Genomic DNA, 16,905 nt, shown 5'->3' with positions numbered 1-16,905 from the left:
TGGCGTGTGAGCACAATTTCAAAGAGGTCTTCCCGTTCACTCAAGAATTCTTCATGCTATGATACGGCCATAATAACGATATACTTTTCTCCCTGAATAAAAAGCTGTTCAAGTGGCCCTACAGGACACAGCTTACACTTAGCCACAGAGGTGCCCGGTTTGTGCACCAATGAAAAACTACTTTATCCAATAGTAAAGATTGTATTCAATGAAAGAAAAGTTCCAAGGGGTGATTAAACTCCGAATAGTTACATGTATATGGCGTGTACACTTACTCTCATTGCACACATGATATTTTCCTCTACAACTTGCTGTGATAGTAAATCAAATTGTCAAAGATCCTATGATTGTTAAATTGTGAGTTTCTGATTGAGATGTTAGAGCTGATCAATTCTGATGATTTGTATACTGGAGTGTCTGACTCTTGTTTGATCTGTTTATATTTAGTGATTTCTAAAGATATCGATAGAACGGCTATATCTGTATGACATCCAAACACTGTGCATGTGTGACTCATCATCTGAAGACCATTTGATTGCTAGCGATAGAAACAGACACCACTTCCATCGCCATTCGACTGTCCATGGTGTATTTGACTTATGGATTATACTTCAGATTTGTATGCTATCAGGTACTGGGTACAGTCAATGCTTTCCGATTTGCATAATAAACTGTTTTGTAGGCCAATCAGAATCAAGCACTTAAACTGATGTCATGATGTCATACATTTCTGAATAAATTTCAATTTTTTTTAGATTTTTTTTTTCATGGGAACCATAAAAGGTCACAACGATTGAACTCTTATCACTGAAGGGCAAGGACCTAATAAAATTCAGATTACAACCACCGAATATCGATCAAATGGTCAAAAGTTAAACCAAGGATTTCTCAACCCTAATTTGGCAGAACTAAAAGATAAACATTCCAGCGGTGTTCAAATTAAACACACCAGATAAATGTGAACTGGTCTGATTAGTGACGTCACCACAGTTTCACCAAAACTACAAACAATTATATCAGAAATAAAATTAAAGCTATTAATGTTACATAACACCAGAGTTGAACTAGATTAATTTTTTCCATTGACGTATGCTTTTCCATTTAAATATGAATGGAAGCACATTCATTTATCTATTTTGTATACATTAAATTATTAATACGCAATCATACCCTTGACGTTGATGATACATATTTATCACGCTCTACAAATTCATCCCAAGTGTACCATGACAGTTAACCAATCTGCATCAATGTCACTGTAGATTGGTTTAAATTTATGCTTAAAAAGTGTAACTTTCCAAAATAGAAGGGTGTTTAGGGCAATATGGGTTTCATCAATATCAACCTAAAATATTTTTCATAAAATATTTGATATTAATAGGTTTCCTTTTTGATTAGTTTTGGATGAAAGATATCATGACCCCCCAGCCCTGCCTTTTTCTTTGAGGCACCATATCTGGAACAGTGTGATATTTCTTTGAGGCCATGTGACACCATCCAATAGCACACACCCAAAAATAGCTGTACACTGTGATAGATTATAAGGCTATTCTTGTATGGAACTGTCAGCTAAATTTATCTTTTTTATCAGCAACTCCCCTCCTAAACTACAAGTAAATCTTTTAACCTAACCACCCTCAGTGGGGGGTACTTAATTGCCCACAATGTAGGTTGAAGGTTAAACATAAAAGAAAAATGGTCAAAAAGTAAAGAAAGTTAATTTTTATCAAGCAGAGTACCATGCATCTTCATGAATCCAGTTATCAGTTGCCTAAACTATTGCAGAAAGTCTACCATAAATTTTGAACACTTCCCATCTATATAGTGGTATTTTGATTTCTGTGATTTTATGAATGGGGATGTGCTGTAACCAATGGCATTTAAAAGGGAGAATTAATGCTACTTTAGAGTAAGTTTGGTACAAAATGAGCCTTTAAATAGATCATAATGTTGTAGAGCTGACACCAACATAATTTGAAGCCCTTCAGGATGATTTATACCTAGTTAGCATCTACTAGTATCTAAATAACACTACTAATTAGTTATGTTGGAGTGTCCTTAGTACACTGTCTGTGCTGATAACATAGAGGCTATGTGGTCGGAGGCCAAGTACAGGCTGGCTGTCTATGGACTTTGTGCTGTGAGTGTGTACTACAAACATTATTCATAGTGCCAAAAGGTTGCTGGAACAAGTACATACATTATTTAATTGTGCACTCGTATAGTCGGTAATGTTAACACTTTAACTCTATATTCAATCATGGTTTGAAAAAAAAATCCAGATTATTAGAAACCAGAACATCTAAGAATTGTAATTATCAATAAGGGATCTATATTTAGCCATTAGGATTTTTTTCACATGTTGATGACGGACTTGATATTTGATGGTTTAGATGTATTACAGTATGTGAAGTCAGTGTCTTGATGGTCAGTAGTGGACAGGAGTCACAGGACTACAATTCAGGTGTTCAGCTCATTGCTGTCACTGTCACTGTCACTGCACAGATGAGGACAGGACTACAATTGAGGTGTTCGGCTTGTCACTGTCACTGCACAGATGTGGACAGGACCACTTTTCAGGTATCACTGACACTGTACAGATGTATTTACAACTCAGATACATACTCAACTTCTGGAATTTGTGAAAAGATAGCAGACTGTGTTCTTTAGTGCGTTTCCACTCAAACTGATTGGTATCTTGAGTTTCGTCATAATCTGATTTAGATGGGTTACACTACAAGAACTTTGCCTTGCTACCTGATTGTTCTGTATAAAGTCATACCCACACGTAACATGTACAACAAAATAAGTCTACATCAGAGAGGGGATATATCTTATAAACCAATATCCTCTTTCTAAATTCACTCTTCAACTGACATGGTCAATTCTATTACAAAACTTTTGTGCATTTCTTTCAGAAGTGTTTACGACATTTCAATGAGTCCCCATTCGTCATTCTCCTTACCCAGTCTTTCTTTTAATTTCGAGTGCCGTTGTTGTTTTCTAAATATCAATTATGCTAAAACACCTTGCAATCAAAGTGTTGTTCAACTGATTGAGTTTAATCCTGTCCATGTCTATTATTAAAGTCACTCGTTTAATGCCTTGAACCAAATGAAATCATCTAAATAATGGCATTTATTTTCAAGGTTCTGATTGACTTTAACTATACTACTCAACGAAAAGCTGATTACCAGCGATTATTCTTTCAAATACCACATCAGCTTACTGCTCATTCATTTTCTCTATTCTTTCCAATGACTACTTTCTGATGCAGTTATCTCCCAATGTCTCATTCACTGATGACATCACAGATGTCACATTGTCAGCCATTATGTCGTGTCTAGATCCGCTCTTTGTTTTGACATTAAACCTTTCTTTGAAAATCCAGCTTGACCAAGAGTACAAAGTGTCAGGCTTAATCATGGTGTTGCTTATTATAATATCAATTTTGATTTATTAAATATTGTCACATACACAGCATTACTTTAAGCTGTGTGCATGGGAACACACGCCAACTGATTAAAGGCAAGTAATTTTGAAATTAATAACTTGCAGTGACAAGACGCTGGCATCAAAGTCGCTTGAAATATTTGCCATAACATGATGGTTTGCACATGAAAGATCTAATGCTATTTTAATCGAGGAGAGGCATGGGGTATTCAATAAAAGTCATGAAAGATACCAGCATCATGGCCAGTAACAGCTTAGGTAGGCAACAGAACTTTTGGGCAAACACAGACCCAGTAGTTACACAGCTTGAATGCTATGCCAATCTGTTCTAAAACGCATCCAAACAGTAGCTAGCAACTATATATTTCATGGCGGACGTCTGACCCCATATTGGGTATCCCTCTTATTACAAATATTTCTAGTAGGACTAATGAGCTTGTATTTCCATATGGCACATGGTCCATGCCACTTTCTCACCTCACTTCACTTTCATTTAAAACATGGGTCACTCACCCGACGAACTCCTATTGATGGATCCTTAGCTATAGACATGGAACACTGCACAATATAAAGATTTCCATGAAAACATTGTTTCCCCAATACATTAAAACTATTTGTATATGCATTTGATGAATAATTCCGTTATAAATATAATTGGGTTACAATGAACATCTATTAGACAACAAATGGCAGGATTTAGAATCACCTATGTCCTTCCTGTTGGAGGCTTCATAAATTATTTTTCTAGTTCAACTCAGTATAGATCCCTAGCATGTCTCACATATCACAACTACCATTGAGCTGATTGGTATAGGATAATACTATTGAGACTACTTGAGTAAATTCCAAGGAAGCCATACTCAATAAAGCTGACATAGAACTGTTTTCACCAACTAAATTCAAGGAACAGTTTTACTTGATGTCTTCAAATCTAATTTCTTCACAAACTTTCTTTGTCACTCCGAACATTCAAAATAATTGACAGAAAAGAAACTTAAAACAAAAAGAAAGTAAAAAAATCTACAACTTTTGCAAACTATATATGAAATGTTAAAGTTCAGATGGTTTGTCCAGACACATCCTTCATCAATTGTGCTTGAAGTGTTTTTTTCTACACAAATCATTTATTGTTATGCCACACAGCAATGGTGTCATATTTGAGTTGATGCCATCATACATCACATGTCTTTTTAAGTCTCACATAGGGTAATCATGTTCTATATAATTACTACACCTGTGATTGTCTATATTCATATTTACACCATGACTTAGGTTTATAATGAAATTCACCTGTTCTACATATCCAACATTCGACATTTGTGTATGCACTGACAGCTATCCATATAAACAGCCCTGTCAACATAAACTGTGGTGGCTAGAAAAACCAACAAAATGGGTCCTATATATCTATGGTTCTAATAAGATTGGTTCCAAATAAACAGCTGAGTATACACAGCCAAGGAAGAGCACCTACTAGTTACTATATATAAGAGTATGGTTTACAGTTTTCACTTTCTAATGATGGTTTTTACAGTAAAGCTGGCTCTCATTCCGATCTGTTTAAATCAGCAGTTTTCATCTACACTGATCAGGTCAACAGCTGTACATATCCACAAATTACATCTGACAATATGATTCCTTCCTGAGGTTTCTGTACTATTTAGGCACACAGACAACCCAGACATGCACTGTTTTTTCATCATTTTTTACTTTAATAAAAAAAATAGAAATTTATTTGGTGCATCAATTTATTCAATTCGACTACTTATAGTTTCACTTTACAGACCATAATTTGTCGGACATCATGAAAGAATCAAATGACATTCTAAGTCTCCAGCTAGCCTAGCTTTAAAAGTCATGATATGTGAACCATATAGATTATTTTTTTTTAATCTTTATCAACAGACGTTTGTCATATGTTTTGTGATATGGAAGACTTACTTTGCAATGGTAGATTAAAACTATAAATTGTCTTACACTTATTAAATTCCATCTAGAAATTTGTATGATATCATCTTTACAGACAAATTGTCCAACAACATCCCCTCCTACAGGAACTGATGATGGCTGGATGATAGATTAAAAGTCTTGATAGAAATCATCAAGGCCTAATTACACAGGAAGTCGAAACATGAAATGTTATAAACATAGGACTTATAGATGAATGGCTATTAATAGAGGAATCATTCTATATGATAAAGGAATTAATGTCTTTTTACTTCGTGACTTTAAAATCTACAATATTCAATTAATATGTATCAAATTAATCAAATTATGTAACTACGTTGCATTCATAGCGTGAGAAAACTGTCTACTTCCATAATTAAAACATTAATCAGCTAATTTTCACTTGGAAATATGTCACTTCTGATGATTACTAACACATCGCCTACACATTTTATGAATAGCTGCTAACACTTTCCAATGTTTGTGTTTTGAAGTATAAAACATTGTACTCGGAAAATAAACATGAAGCATGTGTCTGAATATTAGATTGATACATTAATGGACACTTTGTTTTCATTTCACCAAATACCAGCACGTTACTGATAATAAGATGACATACAAAGACAATCAAAATAAACTTTATGAAGATGACCCCCCAGGGGTTAACACAGTGTTGCAATGCATCATGGGAAAGACAAACATACTATTCAAGGAGGAACAAAAGATATATTTCATTTTGTAACGACAAACCACAGGGTCAGATGGTCAAAACTGTCTATAGAAATTTTAAAATTGTATGCATGGTACAATGTTCGTAAATGGAACTTAAGTGCAAACGTAACAACTTAGTACATGTTATAAAATTCACAAGACAATTGGATGTAATTATATGTGTTTTAAACTTCCCAGGTATACATTCCAAGATGTGATAGTGTCAATATGCTCTATATCTGCTTCAGATCTGGTAAGTGTTCCCTTGGTAATTCTTACTTTCATTACTGACAAATGAAAATAAATTGTTACAATGTTACAATTATTCACCACATAAGGTGGTTAGGGGTTCTAATGAGAACATACATTTATATACTAAAAACAGTTCAACCAAAATGAAAGCAAATTGTTACAGTTTTACAGATATTTGTCACATTAAAAGTAGCAAGTTTAAGGTGTTACAATCCTAATAATGTAACACAACTTTATTATCGGTACTATATTAATGATTCACGAGAGGGGCATTAATTTTATGAAAATTCACAAAATTTAATAAAAATTGGCTGTCAAGTCAGAATATAGGCGTAAGGCAATTGTAGTTGATTTATGCAACACAGTGTGTACTTAAAACTAATGAATTGAAACCTCTAGCTTAGTACAAATACATTATCTCAGTAAAATCTATCATTGCTGTCACAATCACAAAAATTGAACACACTCGTACGTACGTACGTATGTATATTTTCAGAGGGTGCCAACAATCAGATGTTAACACTTAAAGACAGTTTTTTCCAGCTGCATTCATCTGGCGTGATAGGCGTTTACGTTATTTAATTATACAAGATCTAATGAGCCACGATTCATGGGAATACATTGCATCAATGAAAGCCTCACATTTCCTATTATGTCTGACAAATTACGTCTGAAATTATGAAACCGACCTATTTCTATTCATTTTCTGTCTTTCTTTTTAAATTACCAAGTGTGATATTTGCATTTAGGTTGTACTCGCAGAATTACAGAGAATTGGTGCTGAATATGAAGACACAAATCCATGATGGAATTTTCGTAAGAAACGTATTCCATTAATTAAGTAATTGGCTTGGTATAAAAAAAAATTGTATAAAGGGTCATGCGGTTCATACTACTTTTTTTTGTGTATTTCCATATTCACTCTGTGGTACATTTGCAAGAATGACAGGATCGCAACATAATCCATGAAAGTAAATGATTTTCAGTGAATACTAACAAAGGTAACTTGAATATTCTACTTGCATGATATTCAATATTTGTCTTTTGAATTCTGATATTTGTAAATCCATTTTAATTCAGATTTGTGAATACTAGAAAGAATGGGAAACAAAATGACGAGATGTTATTTTATACTTTAATGTTAACTGATATTGATGTAGCGACAGAGAGCTGAAAATCCTGTAACTATTAATTCACTTTTTTGTCATTCTGTTCTGTTTGTACAGATGTGATACCTATAACTTCATGTTTATCAATATCAAGTCATACTATATGGTATACAACCAATATATCCTTTTTTCAAAAACAATCAATGCTTTTACTGAATCAACACAGCTTTTCCATTAATTCTCGGAAATTTATCTTTTTTTTGTCATTTTTCAATACCTATGAACACAACCTCCGTATGGGATGACAAATTCCTCGTTCTGATTGACAAAAAAAACATACAATGTATAATATTTCGACTATATTTTATAGATATAACTTACTTAGACAAGGTACTTATTGTAAAATAATTCAAGATAAACAGGATAACCTTTGGTATTTCAGTTGGCATAAATACTCCCGGATGTTTATTCATTCTTTTTATTTTTTTTTACTTATGTTCAATATATATTAAATTGACTGTTTTTTAAGTGACAAATCTGCCAAAAGAAACCCAGCATGTGTGATCGGCTTTACTGACGCAGTCTTTGAGCTGATATTATGATACAGGAAGGAAATTGAACTATGATGTAGCTAGCCTTTGCGTTATACGTACGATAGGTCAATCTGTCCACGTTAATCATAGAACAGGTCACTAAATGGCCCTGAAGATATGACTGCTGATAATATCACTTGAGAATCACGTCTACACTCCAACAAACAACACCAACCAATCAATGCCACATGCCATTATCGGCCAAAGGTCAGAGTTCAGTTACTCATTTCAGAAAATGGACAGGAATTATCGACAAGGCTAGATGAGAAACTCTACTGATAGTCATTGCATTTTTGATCATTTCAATTCAAGTGTTCAGAAACGATATACTTCAATGGGTCCTGCTTTCCTAGCTGTGAACAGATTAAAATTTGTTGTCATAGATTCTGTATAACAAAAAGTAAGAAAAGGTTTCAAATCCCAATTTGAGAAAATCTCATGTAACATCGAAAGTTTGTCAGAAAGAATGTCAAAAAAATTAAGAGTGCAATTTGCATGTGAATAGTGAGCCTACATTACTTTACAAATATCATATCTGGTTCCTTTTGCTTTCATATCACAGATCTCAACCAGCAACGAATATCTACCTTACATTACACAAAGTCATCACTGAATCATATTGAATTCCTAAACACCAGTCACTAAATTCACTCAGCCAAGACGTCCATTGATGGGAAAACCACTGGGACTGACCACTTTCTTCCCATTTGTTCAGTCATTTGGAAAACTAAGCAGCAGTCACTTCTCTTTCCTGTTTGTAAAATAATAAGTCTAATATCTTACATGTTCTTGACAAGCAGATCTTTCTCTGTTATACAGTAAATCAATACCCACCAAGGGCACACAATCAGCTTCCTAGGGGGTCCAATGTTCTTATTGATTGCTACATAGCTAAGGACATTTGAACACAACATTGCCTGAGACTGTGCATGGGCATTGCATTGCTTCTTTGTTTCTTTATGAGTGACACATGATTTCATTCTAATTGGCCTTGCATCATTTCAATACTGTTTGTTACAACCCTTTGACATTGAAGATCATTTTATGTGTTGTAATGTCAGGCTAGCTATGGAAATGTGATGTAAACAAGTCGTTTTCTGCTATTAACATCAATATATGCATGCGACTGCAAGTGCCAGCAAAGAACTGATCACACAGATCATGGTCAAAATAAAACCCCTAAAATAGAATATCACAGATGAACAACATATCATTTTTTTTTCACATTCATCTTTCAAAAATCTCACATTAAGTTTCAATTTGCAGAGACTGTAAGAAGATCTATCTATGTCCACCCTATGACTGAAGAGAAAATGTCAGAAATTTTGACAATTTGCAACGACTGGTACAAGTAACTTGCTAGTTTTTGATGAGTGTCATAGAAGAAATACCTTAAGGGTCATAAGGGCTGAGTGACACTGGCAAAACCTTTCTAAGCTTTGTCAGTGTGTGATTTACAGGCAACAGTTACATGCACCAAAACTATCACAAATATGTGGCATCAACATGTCTGACAGTATTCAGAATTAGATCGATCTACACCCTATGTGGATTATTAATTTTAACCCTACTGTGTAGTTATAACCAACTGTCACTAAAAATTTCACTTCAAATATCTTCTCTATATGTGTTACATAGAGGTTAGGATCTTTTCTGTTCCACTCTATGAACATCTTTAATATTGTGTTTCTGAATATTTCAACTTATCACAGTCCTAATTTATATGATGTTCTCTCTAGAAATTTCTTAATACAAGAAGGCTCAGAAACTGGTAACATCTTCTGCGGTTCATGGTCCAAGACCAGGAAGGGTGAATATGGGATCTGGTGGCAGTCTGGCATACAATGAAACAATCTGTGTGTACTTGTTATTATGAGGATGCTCAGAAATTAGACCAAAAAAAACTTGTCCCTTTATACATACATATTTTCACTTTATAGAATTCATTACTAGTAGAATTTATAATTATAATATACAAATTGTAGGTCATTATACAATTTTTTAAAAAGTTCAGGATCGCACCAAATTAGATATACCAAACATTCAATAAACCAATTATTAGACAAGAATTCAATTTTTTGTGCAAACGTAATATGTACTACGATTGTTATTTTTCTCCAATTTATTGAAGTGTTAAAATTAGAAATTGTTGCATTCACACATTATGAAATGTTGCTACATAAACATAATTTCTGTTGGATAATAATATTATATTAATACTAAATTTCTATATAATACAGAGCTCAATCACCATACATATCTCTGTAATGAAATTATGAATTTTTTCATGCAAAAGCCACAAGAAACTGGCATGTTTTTTCACAGAAAAAATTTCACATCATTAGATTTTCCATCTAATTTCAGAGATGGCCAATATTACATTATAAGTAATAATGTAAAGAAAACAAGGGGGGGGGGGAATCAAACATTGTGAGGAAGTTAAAATACACTTTGTGCATGTCATTCAATAGATTAAGTATGGGAATTATCATAGTACATAATTTGGTGTCTGAAAATTTATGACCATTTAGTTTTGCTGTTTTGCTGGTAAGTTTTAGCAAAGCCATTCGTTCTGAATGTTTTGGTTCAGTGAAAATAATACATTTTACCATATTTTATCACAGACCGTGCAGTGAATGCTCACTCTGGGGTCTACAAATTTACACAATAGGGATGATGGTGGTGCTTAGAGGTGATTATCTACAGCAACAATACACTGGCTCTCTATCTGAACTCAAGTCTAAGTTTACAAACACATTCACAATAGAAAACTTAACCTCTTTAATCTTATCAGGAAAATTACTCAGAGGTCACTTCGACCTTGCAGACAATAATTTTTCTTATATCTTCTGTTCTTTGAATACCACACTGGAAATTGTTTTCAAAGTGCCTGAAGTAAAACATTTGCAATTTTTTCTTAATGAGTAACCAGGTATGACACATAGTGTCAGACTATGTATAGTTTTCAAGTTTCAGATGTCACTGCATAACAAAAGGTAATTTCACAGCTCAGTGATTGAAAAGAGATGGCCAACTTAAATCATGCTTAAAATGAATGAATTCACTTTAACTTTTGTTTACAGCTAAATTGTTTACTTTGTCACAGTAATGAGGTGTTAATATTGTTGAATTAAATTACAGACAAAGGGGTATAGGTTAGAAAGTTAAAAGTTTTGAAGTCCTTCAAAGGTCATCAAAGAACCTCAACTTTTAAAATCCCATAAATCCGCCTTGTTTTAAATTTTTAAACAAAAAACTTTTGAATACAATCTTTTTTGTCTGGGCTGACTCAACATTCCCAGGTGCGCTGTCTAAATCGAGTTGTTTTGTATGACGAGGAGAGTCAAACAAATGGATTAGCATAAATTTCTTACTTGTGACGTCGACATACCTACATCCAAGGGTCGGCTCTACGTACCTGACCTACCGTCTCAATGGTTACATGTGCTTACGGCAAGCGTTTGTCTGAAAGTGGGCCGACAGCGTTCATTCACTCGCATAATATAGTGGGTCACTGTCTAAACCTGCCAAACTATGTTTCTTGTCTGTATCGGTGTATGATGCATTGTCAATCAATGTCCCTCACTAGCAATCATGTTTCTGTCATATGCACTTCAGAATTGCAGAAGAATGTGGTTTTTTAAGCTACCATGGTTTCATGGGTCCTTCCAAATGAAATTCGCGTTTAATTTACGTGGTACGCAATATCGGTCTCGTTAAATAGACAATATCGTTGCGTGGCAAGCGTTCTTTGACTGTTCAGAACTGTTTTGCACATCTGAAGAACTTTGTACGGTACACAACTTTTTGTTACGAGTAAACATCGACCTACTGTTTAACCGAACTTTGACAACATGCCTTCATGGTCAACCTTTTCCCGCCCCTCTTTTCTTTTTACCTCCTGTACGAGTCGTATTCCGTTATCTCTAAAATCGAAACAAGTTCAATATGGGATTGGTCGCTTGTTCATGCTTGTTTGCAGGAGTCTACTTGACTGATTAGGTAGTTTGTTAACTTATCAGCAACATTATTCCACAAAAATTATCAGATTTGTTTCATTTGTTTTACAATTTACCCGAAACATCATCTCGCCCGTCAAACCGTATTCCACAAGCACGCCACAACTTCCGGGTTAGTTTGCATAATTTATGCAAACGTTAACTTTTACTTTTTTTTGAAAAGCCAAACAAACTCTTTGAAAGTTTTACGTTCACGGTGTCCGTTGCGTCATGGCACTCACAACCATTTCGAAGTTCTTTCTGTTGTCTAATGTTTCTCCCATTCAATAAAACTGTCCCACTCGTAAAATGCAATTACGTACATTTTCTTACATGATTCCCACGACACAAAAGTGTTTTCTCTTTTTCTTGGTCGTCCTTCATTGCGATATACGGTAATTAATTTTAGTATGCAACATTGTTTATGATCCAAAGGTTTTCAAAGATTGTTCTGCGGTGTTTTCTTTTCAATGCGAGGGTGGAACGTCTATGAAACGTTTCAATGTGACTGCCAAGTCGACGAAAGGTGTTTTATTTTACCGCCGCGAGTTCAGTTCAGAGCTGTTGTCACTTGCGTCAAGCTTCAATAAAATTGTAAGGCAACGTTCACTGCGGGTGCATTTTTTTGCAAGCATCAATGAAATAAGGGGCTAAAATTAAACCTTTCGATTAGTTTTATCGACCGTGAGTTGACACAGAGACATGGACGAAAACGTCCCTTTTTTACCGCCCTGACAGTCAGAAGTGAACAAGAAATATTGCCGAATTGTTATGTTAATTCGTGTAAGCCGTGACTTAATCGGTTCAAAATGATATAATGCCTGGACAAATTAACAATTTGGGCAGATGTTTCATCTTACAGGGCCCTTTCAATTATTTATCGTGTAATTTCAGTACATAGCATTGATGAATAGTTCAATGTACACGGGAAGTTGTTGTTACAATGACCATGCCAGGAAGCCCGTATATTTCTCTTATCGTCTGCATTAGACCATGGATTAAAGCGGTGGATGTTTATTCCATCCTCACTATGACAACTTTTACAGCTGGTTCGCACAAGTTTCTGTTTCTACGCTAGAGAAGGGTACAATGTCCGAAATCACCCGGTCAACAGGCTATCCTCACAACTATTTACAAGTTGAGCAATGAACTCTGCGTTATCCTTGCGGCTAGCCCTATTCGTATAAGCTTATATTTTGGTTTCTTGGAAAACATTTTGTTGAACTCTTACATTTAAAAAAATTTGGATTTTTTTTTAAATAAAAAACTAAAAAACACGCACACAGAGCAGTAACAGTGAAGCCATATAAAAAAGCTCTATGAATGCCTTTACAACCCGAAGAAAAAAACAACACTATTCAATACATACACGCCAAAAAAAGCTGTGAATAATGCAAGGGAAAGACAAGTGAGAAATAATCAGATGTGTCAATTCAAACTTCAAGCCAAAACAATCTACATATGCTAATTATATCAACCTTTCTCACTCAGTTGTCGTGGTAACGCAAAGACGTTGAAGTTTTTAAGACGTCGTCTTGGCTTTCTCAGCTTGGAGACGACCTTATGATGACGTCACATTCCTCTTCAGCTTGAGGTGAGATAGAAAGAGTGAATGTCGTAATCGTTTTGGTGATAATGACATACGCTTTACAAAACATAACACTTTGGCAAGTTTAACTTTACAGCAGGCAATGATCACCGTGTTACAGCACGCAACCAACTCGGAGATACCAGACTTTTACTGTTTCTAATGATATATCAGTATCAAATTATCCCATTGCTTTTAAGCTGATAGGTAGTTGTACTGAGTTTTATCATTGAAAAGGGTAAACTTTGACAAATCTGAATTGAAAGTAGACGTCCACCACACAATACATCTAACAGACATTTAATACAAAGATTGGGGGACAGAAAAACACGGTATGGGGTGCCTTTGTAAAATGTCGCACGCAAAAAAGTAACCTCTCTCTCTCACTCAACATGCACCAATATATTCTGATGACACACGAGTCCAATGAATGTAAAAGAACACTGTATCAACATCTTACCCGTACTGTCCTTGGATGAAAGCAGCCGGGTGAATTTGTCCTGGTCGAGTAGTAAAACCGAATGCTGCAAAGAACAACAGAATGGTTTTGAGTAAAGCCTTCTCAATTTCCCTTCGTGAAGACAACACGTAACGATATGTAGTATACGATCATATGTAAATTGGATCATTAATTGTTAGAACAGCATGTTGTCGCACGAAACAATTGCGACTTTTCTTAAATCCTGAAATTGAGATGAATTGAAGGGTATCGTTTACTGTGCATTTAGGATACAAGTATGGAAAGGTGCTAGAGCCGGTGTCGGTCTCCACGAAATACTAAAGCTATTTTTCCAACACTAAAAGCTCCAGTTTCACTTGCGAAGGCCTTGGTGGCTATCATTAGTGTCAATGGGCAGCGGGGCGGTACAACAGGGGCGCTGCGTATTTTGAAATAGACACATGCAGTGCATGCAGCAGGTAGTGGACACACAGAAGGCAACTAGAGCAAGGCAATTTGGAGTAATTTGTTCTTGTCACTGGGGTATAAATAGTTTGCCTCCGGACATAGTAGCCCGAATGTTAGTCCGTATAGAGTTGGAGGAGCTAACTCGTATCACTACTGATAACACAGATCGAAAATAGACAATCTCATTTATGGGTGAGATAAACCATCGCTTCTAACTCTTACCCGAAGGAATTCCTCTGGGTTTGGCGCCAATAATGGCCAAATTAACGTTGGCTTTTCTTCCATCAATGATGGGATTTGGGTCTTTACACGCTCTTCCTGCAGCGTCTTTATCAGCCATCGTTACCTGAAACACGGAAACCATATCGTATCAATACGAAGCCATATCGCACAACGTCACACTCACATAACACACAACAAGAAATTATTGTGTAAACATCACTTTTTCCACCTACCCGATAATTACTTGGCTAATGTAACGTGCCTGCCACTTATTGCAGCATCGATCGTTAGATCATGGGGTACCATTAGCGTGGTTTTCCCAGACACAGAACAATTTAGTACATTGGACCGGTCGGCTGAAGTGCGGTGTACACAACTGTACACATCGCACCGGCACCACTGAAGCAGCCAGCTGAACATCTAACGGAATGCGCGACCATGGTCGTGTTCTAAAGCAAGCGTCTAAAAGAGAGAAGTCTGCAAAAGCGATCTACGTTATGTATAAAAACAGTAAAAATGTACTTACGAAGCCATAACCTCGGCTCTTTCCCGATTGCCGGTCTGTGATCACAACGGCTTCTTCAATTTCTCCAAAGGTTTCGAAGTGCTCTCGTAACGACTTGTCTGTAGAATGATAAGGCAAACCGCCGACGAAAAGCTTGGTCAGGGTAGTATCCTTCTGTTGAGGTGTATTCACTATCGAAGTCATCCTTGCTTATAAATGTATAGTTATATTCCTTCTTGTTACAATCTCAAAAACATAAAGGCACGTACGTATCTCCTCGTGGACGGCGACTATAGTACACTGTTCCCAAACGGATGTATGTGAGCAAAACGTCTGTGTGAACTAGTACATAAAATAAGGCGACCTGTCAACTTGTCGCAGCCGGTGCAATGGAACAGTGCGAGCTTGGTCAGTCAATACTTGGCTCCGCCTACCATGAATTATTTACAACCTTCACAACAATTACGAGCGCACAATACCGCTTCGGCTCCAAGTGGTACTCTAAGATCGGTAAAAACTCAAAAAATATCAAACAAAAACGATTTTCCTTCCGTAGAATTATTTAAAATGGTGTTTTCAACAAACCTATCTGGAAAAATAGGACAATTTTTACCGGCACTTGAAGATTTTGCGACTTATTCTTACTACATATCAAATGTTTAAACTGCCCTTAATAACCCACGTGAGCCGGTCAATACATCTTGTGAGCAGTCGTATTGAATGGGAGTGATGTCATTGTTTGAGTAAGACCAATCAATGGCCACTAGTATAGTGTGAATGCCACGCCGTTGTCACAACAATTTGGATTACCAACGTAAAAAAAAGAAAGAAAATCAAGCGAGTTCAGATAACTTCAAAAAGCAACCTCCAAATTCAAACAGCTCTTAAAACAAGTAACCATAGTAGATTTGGCAATACGAGGGGGTTCAAATTCTTCGTCAAATCCCCAGTCGTGTAGTTTATCAAATAGCTATTCTTGCTCGATTTGCACAGACAAGGTTTTATGAATTGACTCTTGGCCTTTGCTCCTCAAAAAACGGCAGCTGAGTACAGGTTTTATCAAGGGAAGACAAGACTAATCAAAACAAACACTCCTTAGAATTAAGTTCAACGACGAGTAATTTGTACGATTCTACACTTGGTTATCATAAGAGTATCCATTTCTTTGATGAGTGTATGTATGTATGTATGTATGTATGTATGTATGTATGTATGTATGTATGTATGTATGTATGTATGTATGTATGTATGTATGCATGCATGTATGTATGTATGTATGTATGTATGTATGTATGTATGTATGTATGTATGTATGTATGTATGTATGTATGTATGTATGTATGTATGTATGTATGTATGTATGTATGTATGTATGTATGTATGTGTATATATGAATGTATGTGTATGCATGTATGTATATGTATGTATGTATGTATGTATGTATGTATGTATGTATGTATGTATGTATGTATGTGTGTGTGTGTCTGTCTATCTGTCTGTCTGTCTGTCTGTCTGTCTGTCTGTCTGAACGTACGTAGGCTTGTTTGTAATAGTATGGGAGCACATATCAATATCTCGAATTATCCTAGATATAACAGTTCGCGACTTCTCGATAATATA

General features: G+C 35.6%; 1 protein-coding gene across 1 annotated transcript in view; it reads right to left on the bottom strand.

Moving 5' to 3' along the window:
- The window catches only part of LOC144444676 (RNA-binding protein 38-like), a 40,549-nt gene extending 24,893 nt beyond the window's left edge, over positions 1 to 15,656 (bottom strand). The window contains exons 1-3 of the mRNA XM_078134182.1: positions 15,307 to 15,656; positions 14,781 to 14,904; positions 14,112 to 14,175 (exon numbers count right to left, since the gene is read on the bottom strand). Coding sequence (XP_077990308.1) covers positions 14,112 to 14,175; positions 14,781 to 14,904; positions 15,307 to 15,489 — 371 coding nt within the window. The 5' untranslated portion in view covers positions 15,490 to 15,656. The remainder of the gene's footprint in view (positions 1 to 14,111; positions 14,176 to 14,780; positions 14,905 to 15,306) is intronic.
- Between the last annotated feature and the right edge of the window lie 1,249 nt (positions 15,657 to 16,905).

Source organism: Glandiceps talaboti, chromosome 13 (assembly GCF_964340395.1).
Source record: "Glandiceps talaboti chromosome 13, keGlaTala1.1, whole genome shotgun sequence".
In the NCBI taxonomy this organism is placed as follows: Eukaryota; Metazoa; Hemichordata; class Enteropneusta; family Spengelidae; genus Glandiceps; species Glandiceps talaboti.
The sequence above is the reverse complement of the archived record's forward strand: the minus strand, read 5'-3'. Positions and strand labels throughout refer to the sequence as shown.